Source organism: Oncorhynchus keta, chromosome 10 (genome assembly GCF_023373465.1).
Source record: "Oncorhynchus keta strain PuntledgeMale-10-30-2019 chromosome 10, Oket_V2, whole genome shotgun sequence".
NCBI lineage: Eukaryota > Metazoa > Chordata > Actinopteri > Salmoniformes > Salmonidae > Oncorhynchus > Oncorhynchus keta.
In genome coordinates, this window is record NC_068430.1 from 82733867 (window position 1) to 82759916 (window position 26050).

Here is a 26050-nt window from a genome sequence, read left to right on the forward strand (position 1 = left end):
TTCTCCTTAGAATAACCACTTTAGTTTAACAAAACGGCAATGAAAATCTCAATCAAATAGTTGGTGTTTTATTTTCTTACATGCATGCAAGGTACAAAGGGACAGAATATAATCGGTTAAATATCCTTCATGGGTTATTTTAAAAACATAATGAATTGACCCATGTTTCACAACACAGACATGATAGTAATATAATATACATTGAAACTGTAAGAACACATTTAGTTTGATCCATAAACATCCCATAAAAAAAGATGAAGATAAACAAAAAAAAAAATGAAAGGGCAATAGACCAACAATACTCAACGGGATATGACCGTAAGATCAAGGTTTCAACACAATTTTTTTTAAAGCATTTACATGTTTCTTCCAAGAGAAACAAGTACTTGTACGAAACCCCTCCCAAGTAGGAGGGGAGCCTGCTTCTCATTGGTCGACACACACAACTAATCAACTAGATCGCCACCACCTGAAAGAGGTAGGGCTATCCCTTTAAATTACATGCAGTTATTAGTTATCTCTCAACCAAACAGCGCAGACCACCAGGTGCAGCACAATGCACCAGGTGCATTTGCCTGTGGTGAGCGGTTTGCCTGTGAGCGGTTGGCCTGTGGTGAGCTGTTTGCCTGTGGTAAGCGGTCGGCCTGTGAGCGGTTGGCCTGTGTCAGCGGTCGGCCTGTGAGCGGTCGGCCTGTGAGCGGGTTGCCTGTGGTGAGCGGGTTGCCTGTGGTGAGCGGCTGGCCTGTGAGCGGTCGGCCTGTGGTGAGCGGCTGGCCTGTGAGCGGTCGGCCTGTGAGCGGTCGGCCTGTGGTAACACAACCTGCCCAGTAGATGGCAATATGTATCGTAGGCCTATTCAAACTGAAAGTAGTGACATCACGGATTGTGTAATCTTGATTTATTTTTGTATGTTGCATTACAGCATGAACAAGATATACAACTCCTCCTGCTGTTTCAGTAGTGTCTGAAGCTGTCTTCTTCCTCCTGCTGTTTCAGTAGTGTCTGAAGCTGTCTTCTTCCTCCTGCTGTTTCAGTAGTGTCTGAAGCTGTCTTCTTCCTCCTGCTGTTTCAGTAGTGTCTGAAGCTGTCCTCTTCCTCCTGCTGTTTCAGTAGTGTCTGAAGCTGTCCTCTTCCTCCTGCTGTTTCAGTAGTGTCTGAAGCTGTCCTCTTCCTCCTGCTGTTTCAGTAGTGTCTGAAGCTGTCCTCTTCCTCCTGCTGTTTCAGTAGTGTCTGAAGCTGTCCTCTTCCTCCTCCTGTTTCAGTCGTGTCTGAAGCTGTCCTCTTCATCCTCTGGACATCCTCACATTGTGTCGTCACAGACTCAGAAGAGAACTGTTCTATGGTCCTTCTGTAGCTCAGTTGGTAGAGCATGGCGCTTGTAACGCCAGGGTAGTGGGTTCGATTCCCGGGACCACCCATACGTAGAATGTATGCACACATGACTGTAAGTCGCTTTGGATAAAAGCGTCTGCTAAATGGCATATATTATTATTATATATTATAAACACCTCTTTGGTGTTTATAGAACTTATTCATTATCTAATGCATTACAACCACTACTCCACTAATACTGACTGGGGAAACCACTGGGATTATCTATGGACAATGTCTTCCTGAGAAGATGTGTTCTGGGTCCAGGAAACTGGCCCCCAGTAAGACACTGGTAACACTGGCATGCTTAGTACCACGGTTTAATAACATGTCTTCCGTTAATAAGTTTATAGAAGTGGTAAAATAATTAGGAAAAGGAGCTAGGAAAGGAAGAAAGAGAGCTAGGATTATGCAAAGAGTTGGTGTGTGTGTGTGTGATTGGGATTCTCCACGGCCAGTGGTATTGATTTCAGTGCCAGGCCAGTAGTATTGATTTCAGTGCCAGGCCAGTGGTATTGATTTCAGTGCCAGGCCAGTGGTATTGATTTCAGTGCCAGGCCAGTGGTATTGATTTCAGTGCCAGGCCAGTGGTATTGATTTCAGTGCCAGGCCAGTGGTATTGATTTCAGTGCCAGGCCAGTGGTATTGATTTCAGTGCCAGGCCAGTGGTATTGATTTCAGTGCCAGGCCAGTAGTATTGATTTCAGTGCCAGGCCAGTGGTATTGATTTCAGTGCCAGGCCAGTAGTATTGATTTCAGTGCCAGGCCAGTAGTATTGATTTCAGTGCCAGGCCAGTTGTAGTGACAGACAATCTGCTGTGGGTCTGCAGCTGGATGCATGTTGTTCAGATGGGAATCTCTTCTACACACTGAATGACAGTTGAGGGGAATCAAATGTAGTAACACAACCTGCCCAGTAGATGGCAATATGTACTGCAGGCCTACGCAAACTCAAAGCAGTGACGTCACGGACTGTGTAATCTTGATCATTGTTTTTATGTTGCAGAACAGCATGAACACAAGATATAAAACTGTCTCAATTAATATAATCCAAAATGACAAAATATTATTATTATTGTTAGAAGTTGAAATAATGGCAGAGATGCTCTTTTTTTAATGGAACACTGCAATAGCCAAGGATTACTGCAGGAGACCAATCTAGGCATTATGTCAGTTTGCCTTCAAATTGACCGTGGCTGTAGGATCTTCTATCCAACCGACTCTGGAGAGAAATGGATCCACACAACGTCAATCTATGTGTTGAGTCTGATTTACAGGGGACACGCCACACCCATTGACTAATGGTACACAACATGTCAATAAAATATCAATTTTTTTATACTTATATTGCATGCAAGGCACAATAGACACATTCTATTTAATCAGTGATATATCCTTCATTGGTTACTTTAAAAACACCATGAAATTACCCATGTTTCACTACACAAACATGATAGTAACATTTATTCACATTGCAACTTAAAGAATGTTTTTTTGGGGGGTCCCTAAACGGTCCATTGAAAAAAATGACGATAAATAAGAGGGATGGACTGATTTGAAAAAGTTCCTTCCATAAAGGGATATTGATGTACGTTTGTTTTATAATTTGAACATGTACATTTTACATTAGTCTTAACTAGAGAACCAAACATACGATATACTCTCATGTAGTTTAATTGTTGTTAACCAGATCTGTACTACCTTTTCAGAGGCTTTCTCTTTTCCACCTGCCTTTTGTAGATTTCGGCGTAAGTTTTTGAAAAATCTCTGCAAATGCTACTCCTGCAACTGCTGCTACTCCTGCTCCTGCTATTCCTGCTGGTATTCCCAAAGCCAGTACCAATACTCCTGTTGCTGCTCCTCCTGCTACTCCTCCTAGTACTGCTGCTACTATACCTTCCCCTGCTCCTTCTCCTGCTACTCCTAGTACACCTTCTGTTGCTCCTTCCCCTGCTCCTCCTCCTGCTGCTCCTTCTCCTGCTACTCCTCCTAGTACTGCTGCTAGTACACCTGCTGTTGCTGCTTCTCCTTCTCCTGCTACTACTGCTAGTACACCTGCTGTTGCTGCTTCTCCTGCTTCTCCTTCTCCTGCTACTACTGCTAGTACACCTGCTGTTGCTGCTTCTCCTGCTTCTCCTTCTCCTGCTACTACTGCTAGTACACCTGCTGTTGCTGCTTCTCCTGCTACTACTGCTAGTACACCTGCTGTTGCTGCTTCTCCTGCTACTACTGCTAGTACACCTGCTGTTGCTGCTTCTCCTGCTTCTCCTTCTCCTGCTACTACTGCTAGTACACCTGCTGTTGCTGCTTCTCCTGCTACTACTGCTAGTACACCTGCTGTTGCTGCTTCTCCTTCTCCTGCTACTACTGCTAGTACACCTGCTGTTGCTGCTTCTCCTGCTTCTCCTTCTCCTGCTACTACTGCTAGTACACCTGCTGTTGCTGCTTCTCCTGATTCTCCTTCTCCTGCTACTACTGCTAGTACACCTGCTGTTGCTGCTTCTCCTGCTACTACTGCTAGTACACCTTCTGTTGCTGCTTCTCCTGATTCTCCTTCTCCTGCTACTACTGCTAGTACACCTGCTGTTGCTGCTTCTCCTGCTACTACTGCTAGTACACCTGCTGTTGCTGCTTCTCCTGCTACTACTGCTAGTACACCTGCTGTTGCTGCTTCTCCTGCTTCTCCTTCTCCTGCTACTACTGCTAGTACACCTTCTGTTGCTGCTTCTCCTGCTACTACTGCTAGTACACCTGCTGTTGCTGCTTCTCCTGCTTCTCCTTCTCCTGCTACTACTGCTAGTACACCTGCTGTTGCTGCTTCTCCTGCTACTACTGCTAGTACACCTGCTGTTGCTGCTTCTCCTGCTTCTCCTTCTCCTGCTACTACTGCTAGTACACCTGCTGTTGCTGCTTCTCCTGCTTCTCCTTCTCCTGCTACTACTGCTAGTACACCTTCTGTTGCTGCTTCTCCTGCTACTACTGCTAGTACACCTGCTGTTGCTGCTTCTCCTGCTTCTCCTTCTCCTGCTACTACTGCTAGTACACCTGCTGTTGCTGCTTCTCCTGCTTCTCCTTCTCCTGCTACTACTGCTAGTACACCTTCTGTTGCTGCTTCTCCTGCTTCTCCTTCTCCTGCTACTACTGCTAGTACACCTTCTGTTGCTGCTTCTCCTGCTTCTCCTTCTCCTGCTACTACTGCTAGTACACCTGCTGTTGCTGCTTCTCCTGCTTCTCCTTCTCCTGCTACTACTGCTAGTACACCTGCTGTTGCTGCTTCTCCTGCTTCTCCTTCTCCTGCTACTACTGCTAGTACACCTTCTGTTGCTGCTTCTCCTGCTTCTCCTTCTCCTGCTACTACTGCTAGTACACCTTCTGTTGCTGCTTCTCCTTCTCCTGCTACTACTGCTAGTACACCTGCTGTTGCTGCTTCTCCTGCTTCTCCTTCTCCTGCTACTACTGCTAGTACACCTTCTGTTGCTGCTTCTCCTGCTACTACTGCTAGTACACCTGCTGTTGCTGCTTCTCCTGCTTCTCCTTCTCCTGCTACTACTGCTAGTACACCTGCTGTTGCTGCTTCTCCTGCTTCTCCTTCTCCTGCTACTACTGCTAGTACACCTGCTGTTGCTGCTTCTCCTGCTTCTCCTTCTCCTGCTACTACTGCTAGTACACCTGCTGTTGCTGCTTCTCCTGCTTCTCCTTCTCCTGCTACTACTGCTAGTACACCTGCTGTTGCTGCTTCTCCTGCTTCTCCTTCTCCTGCTACTACTGCTAGTACACCTTCTGTTGCTGCTTCTCCTGCTACTACTGCTAGTACACCTTCTGTTGCTGCTTCTCCTTCTCCTGCTACTACTGCTATTACACCTTCTGTTGCTGCTTCTCCTGCTTCTCCTTCTCCTGCTACTACTGCTAGTACACCTTCTGTTGCTGCTTCTCCTGCTTCTCCTTCTCCTGCTACTACTGCTAGTACACCTTCTGTTGCTGCTTCTCCTGCTTCTCCTTCTCCTGCTACTACTGCTAGTACACCTTCTGTTGCTGCTTCTCCTTCTCCTGATACTACTGCTAGTACACCTTCTGTTGCTGCTTCTCCTGCTTCTCCTTCTCCTGCTACTACTGCTAGTACACCTGCTGTTGCTGCTTCTCCTGCTTCTCCTTCTCCTGCTACTACTGCTAGTACACCTTCTGTTGCTGCTTCTCCTGCTTCTCCTTCTCCTGCTACTACTGCTAGTACACCTTCTGTTGCTGCTTCTCCTGCTTCTCCTTCTCCTGCTACTACTGCTAGTACACCTGCTGTTGCTGCTTCTCCTGCTTCTCCTTCTCCTGCTACTACTGCTAGTACACCTGCTGTTGCTGCTTCTCCTGCTTCTCCTTCTCCTGCTACTACTGCTAGTACACCTGCTGTTGCTGCTTCTCCTGCTTCTCCTTCTCCTGCTACTACTGCTAGTACACCTGCTGTTGCTGCTTCTCCTCCTTCTCCTGCTACTACTGCTAGTACACCTTCTGTTGCTGCTTCTCCTGCTTCTCCTTCTCCTGCTACTACTGCTAGTACACCTTCTGTTGCTGCTTCTCCTTCTCCTGCTGCTCCTTCTCCTCCTAGTACTGCTGCTAGTACACCTTCTGCTACTCCTGCTTCTCCTTCTCCTGCTGCTCCTTCTCCTGCTACTACTCCTAGTACTGCTGCTAGTACACCTTCTGTTGCTCCTGTTGCTGCTACTCCTCCTAGTACTGCTGCTAGTACACCTTCTGTTGCTCCTGTTGCTGCTACTCCTCCTAGTACTGCTGCTAGTACACCTTCTGTTGCTCCTGCTGCTCCTTCTCCTCCTAGTACTGCTGCTAGTACACCTTCTGCTACTCCTGCTTCTCCTTCTCCTGCTGCTCCTTTTCCTGCTACTACTCCTAGTACTGCTGCTAGTACACCTTCTGTTGCTCCTGTTGCTGCTACTCCTCCTAGTACTGCTGCTAGTACACCTGCTGCTACTACTCCTAGTACTGCTGCTAGTACACCTTCTGTTGCTCCTCCTGCTGCTACTCCTCCTAGTACTGCTGCTAGTACACCTGTTGCTCCTGTTGCTGCTACTCCTTCTCCTCCTGCTGTTTCAGTCGTGTCTGAAGCTGTCCTCTTCATCCTCTGGACATCCTCACATTGTGTCGTCACAGACTCAGAAGAGAACTCTTCTATAAACACCCGTTTGGTGTTTCCGGTTGCACTCATCCCTGCTCCAGTCTTCCCCAGCTGAATGATCCCCAGACCAGATACTGAAAAAGGCCATTAGACAACAAGCTTTAAAAGACATGTGTTTTCCTTGGTGATCCTCCCTGTATGTAGTGGAGGTGAGTCGGACTCAAGCTCTACTGCTGAGGTACTACCTGAAGCATAAAATACGTGTCACCCTCAGCTTGAGACACAATGTCCTCTTGGCCTAATGGTTAAGGTGTTGGTTTTATATGCGGGAGACATTCAGATCTGACTGGTGACACGGATGTCAAGTGGAGAGGACACCACTAAACATATGTAGAGGGAACCAATCAATACTTACTTACTGTTAGGGAACCGATCAATACTTACTTACTGTTAGGGAACCGATCAATACTTACTTACTGTTAGGGGACCGATCAATACTTACTGTTAGGGAACCAATCAATACTTACTGTTAGGGAACCAATCAATACTTACTGTTAGGGAACCAATCAATACTTACTTACTGTTAGGGGACCGATCAATACTTACTGTTAGGGAACCAATCAATACTTACTGTTAGGGAACCAATCAATACTTACTTACTGTTAGGGAACCGATCAATACTTACTGTTAGGGAACCAATCAATACTTACTGTTAGGGAACCAATCAATACTTACTGTTAGGGAACCAATCAATACTTACTTACTGTTAGGGAACCAATCAATACTTACTTACTGTTAGAGAACCGATCAATACTTACTGTTAGGGGACCGATCAATACTTACTTACTGTTAGGGAACCGATCAATACTTACTGTTAGGGGACCGATCAATACTTACTGTTAGGGGAACGATCAATACTTACAGTCAGAGGAACGATCAATACTTACAGTCAGGGGAACGATCAATACTTACTGTTAGGGGAACGATCAATACTTACTGTTAGGGAACCGATCAATACTTACTGTTAGGGAACCGATCAATCTTACTTACTGTTAGGGAACCGATCAATACTTACTGTTAGGGAACCGATCAATACTTACTGTTAGGGAACCGATCAATACTTACTGTTAGGGGACCGATCAATACTTACTGTTAGGGAACCGATCAATACTTACTGTTAGGGGACCGATCAATACTTACTGTTAGGGGACCGATCAATACTTACTGTTAGGGGAACGATCAATACTTACTGTTAGGGGAACGATCAATACTTACAGTCAGGGGAACGATCAATACTTACAGTCAGGGGAACGATCAATACTTACTGTTAGGGAACGATCAATACTTACTGTTAGGGGAACGATCAATACTTACTGTTAGGGGAACGATCAATACTTACTGTTAGGGGAACGATCAATACTTACAGTCAGGGGAACGATCAATACTTACAGTCAGGGGAACGATCAATACTTACTGTTAGGGGAACGATCAATACTTACTGTTAGGGGAACGATCAATACTTACTGTTAGGGGAACGATCAATACTTACTGTTAGGGGAACGATCAATACTTACTGTTAGGGGAATGATCAATACTTACAGTCAGGGGAACGATCAATACTTAGTCAGGGGAACGATCAATACTTACAGTCAGGGGAACGATCAATACTTACAGTCAGGGGAACGATCAATACTTACAGTCAGGGGAACGATCAATACTTACTGTTAGGGGAATGGGTCATCGTATCTCTCTTCCCCAGATCTGTTGAGATATAAAAAGAGGACTGTAGGCTCTGCTCAAACATCACAACAACACTGACGCAGGCTCTGCTCAAACATCACAACAACACTGACGCAGGCTCTGCTCAAACATCACAACAACACTGACGCAGGCTCTGCTCAAACATCACAACAACACTGACGCAGGCTCTGCTCAAACATCACAACAACACTGACGCATGGTGGGGGACTCTGAAATGACATCACCTTGTCAGTGAACCGACCGTACCAGTATCATAACATAATTCTGCTTCATCTAATGCGTAACAACCACTACTCCACTAATACAGCGTCATCTAATGCGTAACAACCACTACTCCGCCAATACAGCTTCATCTAATGCGTAACAACCACTACTCCACTAATACAGCTTCATCTAATGCGTAACAACCACTACTCCACTAATACAGCTTCATCTAATGCGTAACAACCACTACTCCACTAATACAGCTTCATCTAATGCGTAACAACCACTACTCCACTAATACATTACAACCACTACTCCACTAATACAGCTTCATCTAATGCGTAACAACCACTACTCCACTAATACAGCTTCATCTAATGCGTAACAACCACTACTCCACTAATACAGCTTCATCTAATGCGTAACAACCACTACTCCACTAATACAGCTTCATCTAATGCGTAACAACCACTACTCCACTAATACAGCTTCATCTAATGCGTAACAACCACTACTCCACTAATACAGCTTCATCTAATGCGTAACAACCACTACTCCACTAATACAGCTTCATCTAATGCGTAACAACCACTACTCCACTAATGCGTTACAACCACTACTCCACTAATACAGCGTCATCTAATGCGTAACAACCACTACTCCACTAATACAGCTTCATCTAATGCGTTACAACCACTACTCCACTAATACAGCTTCATCTAATGCGTTACAACCACTACTCCACTAATACAGCTTCATCTAATGCGTAACAACCACTAATCCACTAATGCGTTAACCACTACTCCGCCAATACAGCTTCATCTAATGCGTAACAACCACTACTCCACTAATACAGCTTCATCTAATGCGTAACAACCACTACTCCACTAATACAGCTTCATCTAATGCGTACAACCACTACTCCACTAATACAGCTTCATCTAATGCGTAACAACCACTACTCCCCTAATACAGCTTCATCTAATGCGTAACAACCACTACTCCGCCAATACAGCTTCATCTAATGCGTAACAACCACTACTCCACTAATACAGCTTCATCTAATGCGTAACAACCACTACTCCCCTAATACAGCTTCATCTAATGCGTAACAACCACTACTCCCCTAATACAGCTTCATCTAATGCGTAACAACCACTACTCCCCTAATACAGCTTCATCTAATGCGTAACAACCACTACTCCGCTAATACAGCTTTATCTAATGCGTAACAACCACTACTCCCCTAATACAGCTTCATCTAATGCGTAACAACCACTACTCCACTAATACAGCGTCATCTAATGCGTAACAACCACTACTCCGCCAATACAGCTTCATCTAATGCGTAACAACCACTACTCCGCCAATACAGCTTCATCTAATGCGTAACAACCACTACTCCGCCAATACAGCTTCATCTAATGCGTAACAACCACTACTCCACTAATACAGCTTCATCTAATGCGTAACAACCACTACTCCGCTAATACAGCTTCATCTAATGCGTAACAACCACTACTCCACTAATACAGCTTCATCTAATGCGTAACAACCACTACTCCGCTAATACAGCTTCATCTAATGCGTAACAACCACTACTCCACTAATACAGCTTCATCTAATGCGTAACAACCACTACTCCACTAATACAGCTTCATCTAATGCGTTACAACCACTACTCCACTAATACAGCTTCATCTAATGCGTAACAACCACTACTCCACTAATACAGCTTCATCTAATGCGTAACAACCACTACTCCACTAATGCATGACAACCACTACTCCACTAATACAGCTTCATCTAATGCGTTACAACCACTACTTTACTAATACAGCTTCATCTAATGCATGACAACCACTACTCCACTAATACAGCTTCATCTAATGCGTTACAACCACTACTCCACTAATACAGCTTCATCTAATGCGTAACAACCACTACTCCGCTAATACAGCTTCATCTAATGCGTTACAACCACTACTCCACTAATACAGCTTCATCTAATGCGTAACAACCATTACTCCGCCAATACAGCTTCATCTAATGCGTAACAACCACTACTCCACTAATACAGCTTCATCTAATGCGTAACAACCACTACTCCACTAATACAGCTTCATCTAATGCGTAACAACCACTACTCCACTAATACATTACAACCACTACTCCACTAATACAGCTTCATCTAATGCGTTACAACCACTACTCCACTAATGCGTTTCAACCACTACTCCACTAATACATTACAACCACTACTCCGCTAATACATTACAACCACTACTCCGCTAATACATGACAACCACTACTCCACTAATACAGCTTCATCTAATGCGTAACAACCACTACTCCACTAATACAGCTTCATCTAATGCGTAACAACCACTACTCCACTAATACAGCTTCATCTAATGCGTAACAACCACTACTCCACTAATACAGCTTCATCTAATGCGTAACAACCACTACTCCACTAATACAGCTTCATCTAATGCGTAACAACCACTACTCCACTAATACAGCTTCTGCTACTCCGTCTTTCAGTCCTGAGAAGATGTGTTCTGGGTCCAGGAAACTGGCCCCCAGTAAGACACTGGTAACACTGGCATGCTTAGTACCACGGTTTAATAACATGTCTTCCGTTATCACGTTTATAGAGGTGGTAAAATAATTAGGAAAAGGAGTTGCGTGTGGTGGGGATTCTCCACAGCCAGTAGTACTGGTGTTAGTGATCGACAATCTACTGTGGGTCTGCGGATGGGTGCACGTTGTTCAGATGGGTGTGAACCTTCAACACCCGATGTCACAGGAAGGCCATAAAGATCATCAAGGACATCAACCACCCGAGCCACTGCCTGTTCACCCTGCTATCATCCAGTAGGGGAGGTCAGTACAGGTGCATCAAAGCTGGGACCGAGAGACTGAAAAACAGATTCCATCTCAAGGCCATCAGACTGTTAAACAGCCACCACTAACATTGAGAGGCTGCTGTCAACATACAGACTCAAATCTCTGGCCACTTTAATAAATTGACTTAATAAAAGGTATCACTAGTCACATTAAATAACACCACTATAATAATGTTTACATACCCTACATCACTCAACTCATATGTATATACTGTACTCTATACCATCTACTGCATCTTGCCTATGCCGTTCGGCCATCGCTCATCCATATATTTATATGTCATATTTCTTATTCATCCCTATACGTTTGTGTGTATAAGGCAGTTGTTGTGAATTTGTTAGATATTACTGCATTTGTCGGAACTAGAAGCACAAGCATTTCGCTACACTCGCATTAACATCTGCTAACCATGTGTATGTGACCAATAAAATTTGATTTGAACATCTCTTCTACACACAATGACGGTTCAGAGGGGAATCCAACGTAGTAACACAACCTGCCCGGTAGATGGCAATACGTATCGTAGAACTATTCAGAGGAGTGACCAGTAGTTCTAATTCATCATTCTATGGCAGTGACATCACAGATGTTGTATTTCTGATTGTGTATTCTGCAGTACAGCGTGAACACAAGCTGAGAAACTGTCCAAATTGAATGATTCTGGATTACAAAATATTATTAAAGTATTGTTAGAACATCTGCACATTATTTCATATTTTTTATAGAACGCTGGAGTAGCCTCGGATCACCGCGGAAGCAGATAACAAATGTAAACGTCACCTCTGTTTTGCATTTAAATTGACAAAGTGGTTGCAGGATCTTCTATCCACCGGACTCCGGATCGAGTTGAATCCCCAAAACCGGACTTTTCTGTCGACTGGTGCACCTAGTGTGGATACAGGTGAAAGCTGCAGACGGGGAGGTTCACATGTTGTTATGGGTTACACACGGAAACAAATCTCCAATCACCTGTTTGAACGTGCAGAAAAGTGGGCGTGTCTATCAGTCCGAACAGAAGTGTCAACAGTTGCTGTGTTAACATGTTTTATCTCCCTGTGACAGATATCAAACTCTCCTTATAAGAACGGTACACGTCAAACTATTTGTTATTTTATTTGTTTATACTTGCATGCAAGGCACAATATACAGATATAACCAGTTACCGGTAACCATACTTCCTTATTATTATATTTTTTAACCATGAAATGACCCATGTTTCACCACAGAGACATAACAGTAACATTATTTACATTGAAAGTGTAACAACATTGAGTTTGGTCCCTAAACATCCCAATAAAGATGAAGATCAATAGCCTGAGGTTAACAGGTACACCACAACAGGTTCCTTCCATTATTCTAAGGAGAGAAACGAGCATGCCCTGCCAAACAACGCCCTCTTCCCCATCAGAGAGTCATCCCTAACATATATAACTGGCCCCATATACGGGGAAGAGTCATCCCTAACATATATAACTGGCCCCATATACGAGGGAAGAGTCATCCCTAACATATATAACTGGCCCCATATACGAGGGAAGAGTCATCCCTAACATATATAACTGGCCCCATATACGGGGGAAGAGTCATCCCTAACATATATCATCCCTAACTGGCCCCATATACGGGGAAGAGTCATCCCAACATATATAACTGGCCCCATATACGGGGGAAGAGTCATCCCTAACATATATAACTGGCCCCATATACGGGGGAAGAGTCATCCCTAACATATATAACTGGCCCCATATACGAGGGAAGAGTCATCCCTAACATATATAACTGGCCCCATATACGGGGGAAGAGTCATCCCTAACATATATAACTGGCCCCATATACGGGGGAAGAGTCATCCCTAACATATATAACTGGCCCCATATACGGGGAAGAGTCATCCCTAACATATATAACTGGCCCCATATACGGGGGAAGAGTCATCCCTAACATATATAACTGGCCCCATATACGGGGGAAGAGTCATCCCTAACATATATAACTGGCCCCATATACGAGGAAGAGTCATCCCTAACATATATAACTGGCCCCATATACGGGGGAAGAGTCATCCCTAACATATATAACTGGCCCCATATACGGGGGAAGAGTCATCCCTAACATATATAACTGGCCCCATATACGGGGGAAGAGTCATCCCTAACATATATAAATGGCCCCATTTACGGGGAAGAGTCATCCCTAACATATATAACTGGCCCCATATACGGGGGAAAGAGTCATCCCTAACATATATAACTGGCCCCATATATGGGGAAGAGTCATCCCTAACATATATAACTGGCCCCATATACGGGGGAAGAGTCATCCCTAACATATATAACTGGCCCCATATACGGGGGAAGAGTCATCCCTAACATATATAACTGGCCCCATATATGGGGGAAGAGTCATCCCTAACATATATAACTGGCCCCATATACGGGGGAAGAGTCATCCCTAACATATATAACTGGCCCCATATACGGGGGAAGAGTCATCCCTAACATATATAACTGGCCCCATATACGGGGGAAGAGTCATCCCTAACATATATAACTGGCCCCATTTACGGGGGAAGAGTCATCCCTAACATATATAACTGGCCCCATATACGGGGAAGAGTCATCCCTAACATATATAACTGGCCCCATATACGGGGAAGAGTCATCCCTAACATATATAACTGGCCCCATATACGGGGAAGAGTCATCCCTAACATATATAACTGGGGAAGAGTCATCCCAACATATATAACTGGGGGAAGAGTCATCCCTAACATATATAAGAGTCATGGCCCCATATATGGGGGAAGAGTCATCCCTAACATATATAACTGGCCCCATATACGGGGGAAGAGTCATCCCTAACATATATAACTGGCCCCATATACGGGGGAAGAGTCATCCCTAACATATATAACTGGCCCCATATACGGGGGAAGAGTCATCCCTAACATATATAACTGGCCCCATATACGGGGGAAGAGTCATCCCTAACATATATAACTGGCCCCATATATGGGGGAAGAGTCATCCCTAACATATATAACTGGCCCCATATACGGGGAAGAGTCATCCCTAACATATATAACTGGCCCCATATACGGGGGAAGAGTCATCCCTAACATATATAACTGGCCCCATATACGGGGGAAGAGTCATCCCTAACATATATAACTGGCCCCATATACGGGGGAAGAGTCATCCCTAACATATATAACTGGCCCCATATACGGGGGAAGAGTCATCCCTAACATATATAACTGGCCCCATATACGGGGGAAGAGTCATCCCTAACATATATAACTGGCCCCATATACGGGGGAAGAGTCATCCCTAACATATATAACTGGCCCCATATACGGGGCATGAGAATGAAATGTGCAAGAGTTTAGAACACGGAATGTAGAATCTGGCTACAACAAAGGAACTCTGGAATGTAGAATGTGGCTACAACAAAGGAACTCTGGAATGTAGAATGTGGCTACAACAAAGGAACTCTGGAATGACTCTTCTGTTCTAGTCAGTCATCTTCTAGGCACTTGGACATTGATTATCATTTCATGACCCAGACATATCACTTTGACCTCCGTAGTGTTGTGGGTCGAGCGGGCCGCCGTTGTTGAGGTCGGAGATGAAAGGTCATTGAGCTTAAGAGGTGCTTCCTGTGGTGAGAGGTGTGGTTCTCTTGGCTGCGTTTTCCTCCACGGTGAAAGTGTAGTTGTACTGTAAACACACAACATGGTTAACACACTACGACGGACCCCACAGTAACACAATCAATACCACAACATGGTCGACACACTACGACAGACCCCACAGTAACACAATCAATACCACAACATGGTCGACACACTACGACAGACCCCACAGTAACACAATCAATACCACAACATGGTCGACACTACGACAGACCCCACAGTAACACAATCAATACCACAACATGGTTAATACACTACGACAGACCCCACAGTAACACAATCAATACCACAACATGGTTAACACACTACGACAGACCCCACAGTAACACAATCAATACCACAACATGGTCGACACTACGACGGACCCCACAGTAACACAAAAATCCCACAACATGGTCGACACTTTGACAGAGCCCACAGTAACACAAAATACCACAACATGGTTAATACACTACGACAGACCCCACAGTAACACAATCAATACCACAACATGGTTAATACACTACGACGGACCCCACAGTAACACAATCAATACCACAACATGGTCGACACTACGACAGACCCCACAGTAACACAAAAATACCACAACATGGTCGACACTACAACGGACCCCACAGTAACACAATCAATACCACAACATGGTTAATACACTACGACAGACCCCACAGTAACACAATCAATACCACAACATGCTTAATACACTACGACAGACCCCACAGTAACACAATCAATACCACAACATGGTCGACACAGACCCCACAGTAACACAATCAATACCACAACATGGTTAATACACTACGACGGACCCCACAGTAACACAATCAATACCACAACATGGTCGACACTTTGACGGACCCCACAGTAACACAAAAATACCACAACATGGTTAATACACTACGACAGACCCCACAGTAACACAATCAATACCACAACATGGTTAATACACTACGACAGACCCCACAGTAACACAATCAATACCACAACATGGTCGACACTACGACAGACCCCACAGTAACACAATCAATCCCACAACATGGTCGACACTACTACGGACCCCACAGTAACACAATCAATACCACAACATGGTTAATACACTACGACGGACCCACAGTAACACAATCAATACCACAACATGGTCGACACTACTACGAACCCACAGTAACACAATCAATACCACAACATGGTCGACACTACAACAGACCCCACAGTAACACAATCAATACCACAACATGGTCGACACTATGACAGACCCCACAGTAACACAATCAATACCACAACATGGTCGACACTACGACAGACCCCACAGTAACACAATCAATACCACAACATGGGTAACACACTACGACAGACCCCACAGTAACACAATCAATACCACAACATGGTCGACACTACGACAGACCCCACAGTAACACAATCAATACCACAACATGGTCGACACTACAACGGACCCCACAGTAACACAATCAATACCACAACATGGTCGACACTACGACAGACCCCACAGTAACACAATCAATACCACAACATGGTCGACACTACGACAGACCCCACAGTAACACAATCAATACCACAACATGGTCGACACTACGACGGACCCCACAGTAACACAATCAATACCACAACATGGTCGACACTACGACAGACCCCACAGTAACACAATCAATACCACAACATGGTCGACACTACGACAGACCCCACAGTAACACAATCAATACCACAACATGGTCGACACTACAACGGACCCCACAGTAACACAATCAATACCACAACATGGTTAACACACTACGACAGACCCCACAGTAACACAATCAATCCCACAACATGGTCGACACTACGACAGACCCCACAGTAACACAATCAATACCACAACATGGTCGACACTACGACAGACCCCACAGTAACACAATCAATACCACAACATGGTCGACACTACGACAGACCCCACAGTAACACAATCAATACCACAACATGGTCGACACTAACACAATGACAGACCCCACAGTAACACAATCAATACCACAACATGGTTAATACACTGGTTAATACACTACGACAGACCCCACAGTAACACAATCAATACCACAACATGGTCGACACTATGACAGACCCCACAGTAACACAATCAATACCACAACATGGTCGACACTATGACAGACCCCACAGTAACACAATCAATACCACAACATGGTTAATACACTACGACAGACCCCACAGTAACACAATTAATACCACAACATGGTCGACACTACGACAGACCCCACAGTAACACAATCAATACCACAACATGGTTAACACACTACGACAGACCCCACAGTAACACAATCAATACCACAACATGGTCGACACTACGACAGACCCCACAGTAACACAATCAATACCACAACATGGTCGACACTACGACGGACCCCACAGTAACACAATCAATACCACAACATGGTCGACACTACGACAGACCCCACAGTAACACAATCAATACCACAACATGGTCGACACTACGACGGACCCCACAGTAACACAATCAATACCACAACATGGTCGACACTACGACAGACCCCACAGTAACACAATCAATACCACAACATGGTCGACACTACGACAGACCCCACAGTAACACAACATGGTCGACACTATGACAGACCCCACAGTAACACAATCAATACCACAACATGGTCGACACTACGACAGACCCCACAGTAACACAATCAATACCACAACATGGTCGACACTACGACAGACCCCACAGTAACACAATCAATACCACAACATGGTTAACACACTACGACAGACCCCACAGTAACACAATCAATACCACAACATGGTTAACACACTACGACAGACCCCACAGTAACACAATCAATACCACAACATGGTCGACACTACGACAGACCCCACAGTAACACAATCAATACCACAACATGGTTAACACACTACGACAGACCCCACAGTAACACAATCAATACCACAACATGGTCGACACTACGACAGACCCCACAGTAACACAATCAATACCACAACATGGTTAACACACTACGACAGACCCCACAGTAACACAATCAATACCACAACATGGTCGACACTACGACAGACCCCACAGTAACACAATCAATACCACAACATGGTCGACACTACGACAGACCCCACAGTAACACAATCAATACCACAACATGGTCGACACTACGACGGACCCCACAGTAACACAATCAATCCCACAACATGGTCGACACTACGACAGACCCCACAGTAACACAAAAATACCATGCACACTGGGGCGGCAGGGAACCTAGTGGTTAGAGCGTTGGACTAGTAACCGAAAGGTTGCAAGATTGAATCCCCGAGCCGACAAGGTACAAATCTGTCGTTCTGCCTCTGAACAAGGCAGTTAACCCACTAGGCCGTCATTGAAAATAAGAATTTGTTCTTAACTGACTTGCCTGGTAAAATAAATAAATAAACACACCTCATTTTCAATGTCCTGGACAGACTTGATGCGAATGTTGTTTAGAGTGTTTGTTGGAGTCTAGGAGAAAAGAAAGAGAGTTTAGACTCATGGTATTTCAGTGTTTGTTGGAGTCTAGGAGGAGAGAAAGAGTTTAGACTCATGGTATTTCAGAGTGTTTGTTGGAGTCTAGGAGGAGAGAGAGAGTTTAGACTCATGGTATTTCAGAGTGTTTGTTGGAGTCTAGGAGGAGAGAGAGACAGTTTAGACTCATGGTATTTCAGAGTGTTTGTTGGGGTCTAGGAGGAGAGAGACAGTTTAGACTCATGGTATTTCAGAGTGTTTGTTGGGGTCTAGGAGGAGAGAGAGACAGTTTAGATTCATGGTATTTCAGAGTGTTTGTTGGGGTCTAGGAGGAGAGAGACAGTTTAGACTCATGGTATTTCAGAGTGTTTGTTGGGGTCTAGGAGGAGAGAGACAGTTTAGACTCATGGTATTTCAGAGTGTTTGTTGGAGTCTAGGAGGAGAGAGAGACAGTTGGTATTTCAGAGTGTTTGTTGGGGTCTAGGAGGAGAGAGAGACAGTTGGTATTTCAGAGTGTTTGTTGGGGTCTAGGAGGAGAGAGAGACAGTTGGTATTTCAGAGTGTTTGTTGGGGTCTAGGAGGAGAGAGAGACAGTTGGTATTTCAGAGTGTTTGTTGGGGTCTAGGAGGAGAGAGAGACAGTTTAGATTCATGGTATTTCAGAGTGTTTGTTGGGGTCTAGGAGGAGAGAGACAGTTTAGATTCATGGTATTTCAGAGTGTTTGTTGGGGTCTAGGAGGAGAGAGAGACAGTTGGTATTTCAGAGTGTTTGTTGGGGTCTAGGAGGAGAGAGAGACAGTTGGTATTTCAGAGTGTTTGTTGGGGTCTAGGAGGAGAGAGAGACAGTTGGTATTTCAGAGTGTTTGTTGGAGTCTAGGAGGAGAGAGAGACAGTTTAGATTCATGGTATTTCAGAGTGTTTGTTGGGGTCTAGGAGGAGAGAGAGACAGTTGGTATTTCAGAGTGTTTGTTGGGGTCTAGGAGGAGAGAGAGACAGTTTAGATTCATGGTATTTCAGAGTGTTTGTTGGGGTCTAGGAGGAGAGAGAGACAGTTGGTATTTCAGAGTGATTGTTGGAGTCTAGGAGGAGAGAGAGACAGTTTAGATTCATGGTATTTCAGAGTGTTTGTTGGGGTCTAGGAGGAGAGAGAGACAGTTGGTATTTCAGAGTGTTTGTTGGGGTCTAGGAGGAGAGAGAGACAGTTTAGATTCATGGTATTTCAGAGTGTTTGTTGGGGTCTAGGAGGAGAGAGACAGTTTAGACTCATGGTATTTCAGAGTGTTTGTTGGGGTCTAGGAGGAGAGAGACAGTTTAGACTCATGGTATTTCAGAGTGTTTGTTGGAGTCTAGGAGGAGAGAGAGACAGTTTAGATTCATGGTATTTCAGAGTGTTTGTTGGGGTCTAGGAGGAGAGAGAGACAGTTGGTATTTCAGTGTGTTTGTTGGGGTCTAGGAGGAGAGAGAGACAGTTGGTATTTCAGTGTGTTTGTTGGGGTCTAGGAGGAGAGAGAGACAGTTGGTATTTCAGAGTGTTTGTTGGGGTCTAGGAGGAGAGAGAGACAGTTGGTATTTCAGAGTGTTTGTTGGGGTCTAGGAGGAGAGAGAGACAGTTGGTATTTCAGAGTGTTTGTTGGGGTCTAGGAGGAGAGAGAGACAGTTTAGATTCATGGTATTTCAGAGTGTTTGTTGGGGTCTAGGAGGAGAGAGACAGTTTAGATTCATGGTATTTCAGAGTGTTTGTTGGGGTCTAGGAGGAGAGAGAGACCGTTGGTATTTCAGAGTGTTTGTTGGGGTCTAGGAGGAGAGAGAGACAGTTGGTATTTCAGAGTGTTTGTTGGGGTCTAGGAGGAGAGAGAGACAGTTGGTATTTCAGAGTGTTTGTTGGAGTCTAGGAGGAGAGAGAGACAGTTTAGATTCATGGTATTTCAGAGTGTTTGTTGGGGTCTAGGAGGAGAGAGAGACAGTTGGTATTTCAGAGTGTTTGTTGGGGTCTAGGAGGAGAGAGAGACAGTTTAGATTCATGGTATTTCAGAGTGTTTGTTGGGGTCTAGGCGGAGAGAGAGACAGTTGGTATTTCAGAGTGATTGTTGGAGTCTAGGAGGAGAGAGAGACAGTTTAGATTCATGGTATTTCAGAGTGTTTGTTGGGGTCTAGGAGGAGAGAGAGACAGTTGGTATTTCAGAGTGTTTGTTGGAGTCTAGGAGGAGAGAGAGACAGTTTAGATTCATGGTATTTCAGAGTGTTTGTTGGGGTCTAGGAGGAGAGAGAGAGTTTAGACTCATGGTATTTCAGAGTGTTTGTTGGGGTCTAGGAGGAGAGAGAGAGTTTAGACTCATGGTATTTCAGAGTGTTTGTTGGAGTCTAGGAGGAGAGAGAGACAGTTTAGATTCATGGTATTTCAGAGTGTTTGTTGGAGTCTAGGAGGAGAGAGAGACAGTTGGTATTTCAGTGTGTTTGTTGGGGTCTAGGAGGAGAGAGAGACAGTTGGTATTTCAGAGTGTTTGTTGGAGTCTAGGAGGAGAGAGAGAGTTTAGACTCATGGTATTTCAGAGTGTTTGTTGGGGTCTAGGAGGAGAGAGACAGTTTAGACTCATGGTATTTCAGAGTGTTTGTTGGGGTCTAGGAGGAGAGAGAGACAGTTTAGATTCATGGTATTTCAGAGTGTTTGTTGGAGTCTAGGAGGAGAGAGAGACAGTTTAGACTCATGGTATTTCAGAGTGTTTGTTGGGGTCTAGGAGGAGAGAGACAGTTTAGACTCATGGTATTTCAGAGTGTTTGTTGGGGTCTAGGAGGAGAAAGAGAGACAGTTTAGATTCATGGTATTTCAGTGTGTTTGTTGGGGTCTAGGAGGAGAGAGAGACAGTTGGTATTTCAGAGTGTTTGTTGGGGTCTAGGAGGAGAGAGAGACAGTTGGTATTTCAGAGTGTTTGTTGGGGTCTAGGAGGAGAGAGAGACAGTTGGTATTTCAGAGTGTTTGTTGGGGTCTAGGAGGAGAGAGAGACAGTTGGTATTTCAGAGTGTTTGTTGGGGTCTAGGAGGAGAGAGAGACAGTTGGTATTTCAGAGTGTTTGTTGGGGTCTAGGAGGAGAGAGAGACAGTTTAGATTCATGGTATTTCAGAGTGTTTGTTGGGGTCTAGGAGGAGAGAGACAGTTTAGATTCATGGTATTTCAGAGTGTTTGTTGGGGTCTAGGAGGAGAGAGAGACAGTTTAGACTCATGGTATTTCAGTGTGTTTGTTGGGGTCTAGGAGGAGAGAGAGACAGTTTAGATTCATGGTATTTCAGAGTGTTTGTTTGGGGTCTAGGAGGAGAGAGAGACAGTTGGTATTTCAGAGTGTTTGTTGGGGTCTAGGAGGAGAGAGAGACAGTTGGTATTTCAGAGTGTTTGTTGGGGTCTAGGAGGAGAGAGAGACAGTTTAGACTCATGGTATTTCAGTGTGTTTGTTGGGGTCTAGGAGGAGAGAGAGACAGTTTAGATTCATGGTATTTCAGAGTGTTTGTTGGGGTCTAGGAGGAGAGAGAGACAGTTGGTATTTCAGTGTGTTTGTTGGGGTCTAGGAGAGAGAGAGAGACAGTTTAGACTCATGGTATTTCAGAGTGTTTGTTGGGGTCTAGGAGGAGAGAGAGACAGTTGGTATTTCAGAGTGTTTGTTGGGGTCTAGGAGGAGAGAGAGACAGTTTAGACTCATGGTATTTCAGAGTGTTTGTTGGGGTCTAGGAGGAGAAAGAGTTTAGACTCATGGTATTTCAGAGTGTTTGTTGGGGTCTAGGAGGAGAGAGAGACAGTTGGTATTTCAGAGTGTTTGTTGGGGTCTAGGAGGAGAGAGAGACAGTTTAGACTCATGGTATTTCAGAGTGTTTGTTGGGGTCTAGGAGGAGAGAGAGACAGTTTAGATTCATGGTATTTCAGAGTGTTTGTTGGGGTCTAGGAGGAGAGAGAGACAGTTTAGACTCATGGTATTTCAGAGTGTTTGTTGGGGTCTAGGAGGAGAGAGAGACAGTTGGTATTTCAGAGTGTTTGTTGGAGTCTAGGAGGAGAGAGAGACAGTTTAGATTCATGGTATTTCAGAGTGTTTGTTGGGGTCTAGGAGGAGAGAGAGACAGTTTAGACTCATGGTATTTCAGAGTGTTTGTTGGGGTCTAGGAGGAGAGAGAGACAGTTTAGACTCATGGTATTTCAGAGTGTTTGTTGGGGTCTAGGAGGAGAGAGAGACAGTTTAGACTCATGGTATTTCAGAGTGTTTGTTGGGGTCTAGGAGGAGAGAGAGACAGTTTAGATTCATGGTATTTCAGAGTGTTTGTTTGGGGTCTAGGAGGAGAGAGAGACAGTTGGTATTTCAGAGTGTTTGTTGGGGTCTAGGAGGAGAGAGAGACAGTTGGTATTTCAGTGTGTTTGTTGGGGTCTAGGAGGAGAAAGAGACAGTTTAGATTCATGGTATTTCAGAGTGTTTGTTGGGGTCTAGGAGGAGAGAGAGACAGTTTAGACTCATGGTATTTCAGTGTGTTTGTTGGGGTCTAGGAGGAGAGAGAGACAGTTTAGACTCATGGTATTTCAGAGTGTTTGTTGGGGTCTAGGAGGAGAGAGAGACAGTTGGTATTTCAGAGTGTTTGTTGGGGTCTAGGAGGAGAGAGAGACAGTTTAGATTCATGGTATTTCAGAGTGTTTGTTGGGGTCTAGGAGGAGAGAGACAGTTTAGACTCATGGTATTTCAGAGTGTTTGTTGGGGTCTAGGAGGAGAAAGAGTTTAGACTCATGGTATTTCAGAGTGTTTGTTGGAGTCTAGGAGGAGAGAGACAGTTTAGATTCATGGTATTTCAGAGTGTTTGTTGGAGTCTAGGAGGAGAGAGAGACAGTTTAGACTCATGGTATTTCAGAGTGTTTGTTGGGGTCTAGGAGGAGAAAGAGTTTAGACTCATGGTATTTCAGAGTGTTTGTTTGGGGTCTAGGAGGAGAGAGAGACAGTTTAGATTCATGGTATTTCAGAGTGTTTGTTGGGGTCTAGGAGGAGAGAGAGACAGTTGGTATTTCAGAGTGTCTGTTGGAGTCTAGGAGGAGAGAGAGACAGTTTAGATTCATGGTATTTCAGAGTGTTTGTTGGGGTCTAGGAGGAGAAAGAGACAGTTGGTATTTCAGAGTGTTTGTTGGGGTCTAGGAGGAGAGAGAGACAGTTTAGACTCATGGTATTTCAGAGTGTTTGTTTGGGGTCTAGGAGGAGAGAGAGACAGTTTAGATTCATGGTATTTCAGAGTGTTTGTTGGAGTCTAGGAGGAGAGAGAGACAGTTGGTATTTCAGAGTGTTTGTTGGGGTCTAGGAGGAGAGAGAGACAGTTGGTATTTCAGAGTGTTTGTTGGGGTCTAGGAGGAGAGAGAGACAGTTTAGATTCATGGTATTTCAGAGTGTTTGTTGGGGTCTAGGAGGAGAGAGAGACAGTTTAGATTCATGGTATTTCAGAGTGTTTGTTGGGGTCTAGGAGGAGAGAGACAGTTTAGACTCATGGTATTTCAGTGTGTTTGTTGGGGTCTAGGAGGAGAGAGAGACAGTTTAGATTCATGGTATTTCAGAGTGTTTGTTGGGGTCTAGGAGGAGAAGAGACAGTTGGTATTTCAGAGTGTTTGTTGGGGTCTAGGAGGAGAGAGAGACAGTTGGTATTTCAGAGTGTTTGTTGGGGTCTAGGAGGAGAGAGAGACAGTTGGTATTTCAGAGTGTTTGTTGGGGTCTAGGAGGAGAGAGAGACAGTTGGTATTTCAGAGTGTTTGTTGGGGTCTAGGAGGAGAGAGAGACAGTTGGTATTTCAGAGTGTTTGTTGGGGTCTAGGAGGAGAGAGAGACAGTTTAGATTCATGGTATTTCAGAGTGTTTGTTGGGGTCTAGGAGGAGAGAGAGACAGTTTAGATTCATGGTATTTCAGAGTGTTTGTTGGGGTCTAGGAGGAGAGAGAGACAGTTTAGACTCATGGTATTTCAGTGTGTTTGTTGGGGTCTAGGAGGAGAGAGAGACAGTTTAGATTCATGGTATTTCAGAGTGTTTGTTTGGGGTCTAGGAGGAGAGAGAGACAGTTGGTATTTCAGAGTGTTTGTTGGGGTCTAGGAGGAGAGAGAGACAGTTGGTATTTCAGAGTGTTTGTTGGGGTCTAGGAGGAGAGAGAGACAGTTTAGACTCATGGTATTTCAGTGTGTTTGTTGGGGTCTAGGAGGAGAGAGAGACAGTTTAGATTCATGGTATTTCAGAGTGTTTGTTGGGGTCTAGGAGGAGAGAGAGACAGTTGGTATTTCAGTGTGTTTGTTGGGGTCTAGGAGGAGAGAGAGACAGTTTAGACTCATGGTATTTCAGAGTGTTTGTTGGGGTCTAGGAGGAGAGAGAGACAGTTGGTATTTCAGAGTGTTTGTTGGGGTCTAGGAGGAGAGAGAGACAGTTTAGACTCATGGTATTTCAGAGTGTTTGTTGGGGTCTAGGAGGAGAAAGAGTTTAGACTCATGGTATTTCAGAGTGTTTGTTGGGGTCTAGGAGGAGAGAGAGACAGTTGGTATTTCAGAGTGTTTGTTGGGGTCTAGGAGGAGAGAGAGACAGTTTAGACTCATGGTATTTCAGAGTGTTTGTTGGGGTCTAGGAGGAGAGAGAGACAGTTTAGATTCATGGTATTTCAGAGTGTTTGTTGGGGTCTAGGAGGAGAGAGAGACAGTTTAGACTCATGGTATTTCAGAGTGTTTGTTGGGGTCTAGGAGGAGAGAGAGACAGTTGGTATTTCAGAGTGTTTGTTGGAGTCTAGGAGGAGAGAGAGACAGTTTAGATTCATGGTATTTCAGAGTGTTTGTTGGGGTCTAGGAGGAGAGAGACAGTTTAGACTCATGGTATTTCAGAGTGTTTGTTGGGGTCTAGGAGGAGAGAGAGACAGTTTAGACTCATGGTATTTCAGAGTGTTTGTTGGGGTCTAGGAGGAGAGAGAGACAGTTTAGACTCATGGTATTTCAGAGTGTTTGTTGGGGTCTAGGAGGAGAGAGAGACAGTTTAGATTCATGGTATTTCAGAGTGTTTGTTTGGGGTCTAGGAGGAGAGAGAGACAGTTGGTATTTCAGAGTGTTTGTTGGGGTCTAGGAGGAGAGAGAGACAGTTGGTATTTCAGTGTTTTGTTGGGGTCTAGGAGGAGAAAGAGACAGTTTAGATTCATGGTATTTCAGAGTGTTTGTTGGGGTCTAGGAGGAGAGAGAGACAGTTTAGACTCATGGTATTTCAGTGTGTTTGTTGGGGTCTAGGAGGAGAGAGAGACAGTTTAGACTCATGGTATTTCAGAGTGTTTGTTGGGGTCTAGGAGGAGAAAGAGTTTAGACTCATGGTATTTCAGAGTGTTTGTTGGAGTCTAGGAGGAGAGAGACAGTTTAGATTCATGGTATTTCAGAGTGTTTGTTGGAGTCTAGGAGGAGAGAGAGACAGTTTAGACTCATGGTATTTCAGAGTGTTTGTTGGGGTCTAG

The 26050-nt window shown here is 44.6% G+C and overlaps 2 protein-coding genes across 2 annotated transcripts in view; both read right to left on the minus strand.

The window, feature by feature from the left end:
• Positions 1-46: 46 nt before the first annotated feature.
• LOC127931975 (spidroin-1-like) lies at positions 47-8231 on the minus strand. Its single transcript, XM_052526132.1, has 5 exons — positions 8213-8231; positions 6511-6624; positions 5188-5220; positions 4525-4632; positions 47-3858 (listed from the first exon to the last, which is right to left on the minus strand). The coding sequence occupies exons 1-5, from the start codon at positions 8229-8231 to the stop codon at positions 3077-3079; spliced, it is 1056 nt and encodes a 351-aa protein (XP_052382092.1). The 3' UTR covers positions 47-3076.
• A 6547-nt stretch (positions 8232-14778) lies between these two features.
• mvb12a (multivesicular body subunit 12A) overlaps positions 14779-26050 on the minus strand; it is a 29408-nt gene continuing 18136 nt past the window's right edge. Inside the window, exons 4-5 of the mRNA XM_052528543.1 lie at positions 18520-18579; positions 14779-15087 (exon numbers count right to left, since the gene is read on the minus strand). Of these exons, the coding sequence (XP_052384503.1) occupies positions 15013-15087; positions 18520-18579 (135 nt within the window). The 3' untranslated portion in view covers positions 14779-15012. The remainder of the gene's footprint in view (positions 15088-18519; positions 18580-26050) is intronic.